Source organism: Eurytemora carolleeae, unplaced genomic scaffold (genome assembly GCF_000591075.1).
Source record: "Eurytemora carolleeae unplaced genomic scaffold, Eaff_2.0 scaffold465, whole genome shotgun sequence".
Classification (NCBI taxonomy): Eukaryota; Metazoa; Arthropoda; class Copepoda; order Calanoida; family Temoridae; genus Eurytemora; species Eurytemora carolleeae.
In genome coordinates this window covers 372,217-374,726 of record NW_019396612.1, presented here as the reverse complement: position 1 = coordinate 374,726, position 2,510 = coordinate 372,217, and the positions used below count along the sequence as shown (strand labels likewise).

At 36.2% G+C, this 2,510-nt stretch overlaps 1 protein-coding gene across 1 annotated transcript in view; it reads right to left on the bottom strand.

The window, feature by feature from the left end:
- Positions 1-1,313, bottom strand: part of LOC111706269 (eukaryotic initiation factor 4A-I) — a 9,937-nt gene extending 8,624 nt beyond the window's left edge. Inside the window, exons 1-2 of the mRNA XM_023479101.1 lie at positions 1,196-1,313; positions 593-798 (exon numbers count right to left, since the gene is read on the bottom strand). Of these exons, the coding sequence (XP_023334869.1) occupies positions 593-798; positions 1,196-1,294 (305 nt within the window). The 5' untranslated portion in view covers positions 1,295-1,313. The remainder of the gene's footprint in view (positions 1-592; positions 799-1,195) is intronic.
- Between the last annotated feature and the right edge of the window lie 1,197 nt (positions 1,314-2,510).

Below are 2,510 nucleotides of genomic sequence, written 5' to 3'. Positions count from 1 at the left end.
TGTAAACCATGCATGATTTGTGGAGGTCATTAGAGGTCATTAGAGGTCATTAGAGGTCATTAAAATTCAATTTGATTTTATTTTATGAATTTCGATCACTAATTAGGCGTGCACCCAAAAAATTGGAAGATTTGAACCAAAAATGAAGGCAGGGCCCCCCCCCCCCTACATCAAATGTGCCAACTCCACCATCCCCTTTGAAAATTATTTTTCGTTTAAAAAAATTCAGTATATCTTTCAGAAATGACCTGGATCCGGATCCATAATTGTACAGTGCGAATCCAGGATCCGGATCCACATCAAAATTAAATGGATCGTAAGCACTGGATTTAAGTTTTAAAAGGGTGAAAAATCAACAGAGTTCAGTTTAGATTTCAAGTTTCTCCAGTTAGATTGCCAAGTCATTCAAGAAAAGGGGGTAATAAAAAACCTTTTGAAACATGTTTAAGGAGAAAAATCATGTTTTAGATCCCGCCCTGCTAATATTCGAACATTAATTATAATAAACTTAAGATGAATTGGGGTTCAGAGTTAAGTTACTCATTTGTATCCAAACCTTAGATGAAATTCACAAACCCAGATTCATTCTTACCTGAGGACGTTTCTGGAGATCATGTCAAAGACCCTGCCGGGGGTTCCGACCACGATATGCTGGCCCTGCTCAAGCTTCCTCATATCCTCCCGCACACTGGTTCCTCCGATACAGGCGTGGCACTGGGCCCCCATGTAGTCTCCAAGGGCCATGACGACCTTCTGGATCTGCTGGGCTAACTCCCTGGTGGGGGCCAGGATCAGAGCCTGGAATAATTTAAAGGTTTAAGTGACTGGACGTTTTTTTTAATGGAGTATGTCTAATTCACAACGGTACCCTTAAACCCGTTGTCCAAGCAATATTTATATTACACATTATTGATCAGATAAAGGTTTAATTCTAACCGTTGTGAAACGATCGTGACTTTCTTCAAATGGAGGATCGCATATAATTTTCAGAAATAAAAACAAAATCAAGACATTTCTCGTAAAATATATATATAAATTAACGAATTTTAGTAAGGTTAAGTTCTAATCTTTGTCTTTCACAAGGTTAGTTTGTTGTACTGTACAGTGTACACTACACTGATGAGAAACTCGCGAATTTCTAAACAACCTGGAGCAAATAGCGATATAAGTACATCAAAACTTCTTTGAACCTTACCTGACATTCCCTAAGTCCAGTATCAATCTGCTGCAGTATAGAGATACTGAAGGTTGCGGTTTTACCGGTTCCAGATTGCGCCTGGGCAATCACATCCATTCCCTGAACAACAAAATTATTTAAAAACATAATTATTCAGGGGTGAATATTATCTTGGAAATAAGTTCCTTTTTCCTTTAGCAAAGTCCTTTCTCCCCACCCCACTTAAATTTGTAATCCTCTAAAATTTAAGAAATGTATCAGGACAGTTTGCTGAATTTGAAAGGAAAAACCCAAATTTTTACCTGAAAAAAAGGGGAAAATGCATCCCATTTAAATTTACAGTCCTCTAAGAAATGTATCAGGGGTCTAGATGTTAGTTATGCTTATCCTCAGATGTTAGTTATGCTTATCCTTAGATGTTAGTTATGCTTATCCTCAGATGTTAGTTATGCTTACGCGATACAAACAAAAATTTCTGAGGGTTTTATATAGAGAATTTGGGAATAGATATTATTTTTAAAGAGAACCAAATGGATTTATTTGTAAAAAAGCTTCGCAATTTCACCCCTAACCATCCTTCTGGAAACTATATCCCCGCCTTGCACTGGTTTGCAGAAAATATTTTTTAATAGCTAGTGGAAAAGCCATAAATATGAATTGAGAGTTAAGTAGAGAATAATTAACTATTTAAGTGACATTAAAGTTGAACCATTGACAAATAATCAATATTTGCCCTAGTCAGACGTTTAGAATTTGATGATAGATCATAAAGGAAATATCGTCTAGGTTAAATTATATAAAATATAGTATGAACAATTTTCACTGAGTTCGAAATATATCATTTTCTCAGACATAGAACATAAAAAAATGTAGAAATTTCCCAACATCATGTTCTTGAAAAATTACTGAATAAGGGACAAATAAAAACGTGCAGTTTTAACAGTTCTCCCCCAAAACCATAGAAACTCATTTTTCAAAATATATACACTACTGAAGCCCATATATGGAGGATCTTTGAACTTACCTCATCCCAGTTGGACTCGATGAGACCGTCGGGTTCCATACCAGCAGGTCCATCATAACCTCTCTCCTCCTTGGGACGATCGGAGCTCCAATCGTCGTTTCTACTAAAATAGAGGGTCAATAATGTTGATGCATGAGGACGAATAAATTGATATGAAGATGGAAAGACGAATGAAATTCTTCCAAAACTTAATTCCAAAACCAATACCAAATATATTGGGTCTGTCCTAGTATACGATTTTTGGACCCCCCCCTGCCTATCAATTTTGTACATGACCACTTTTTTAACAATTTTCAANTTTTTGTTATT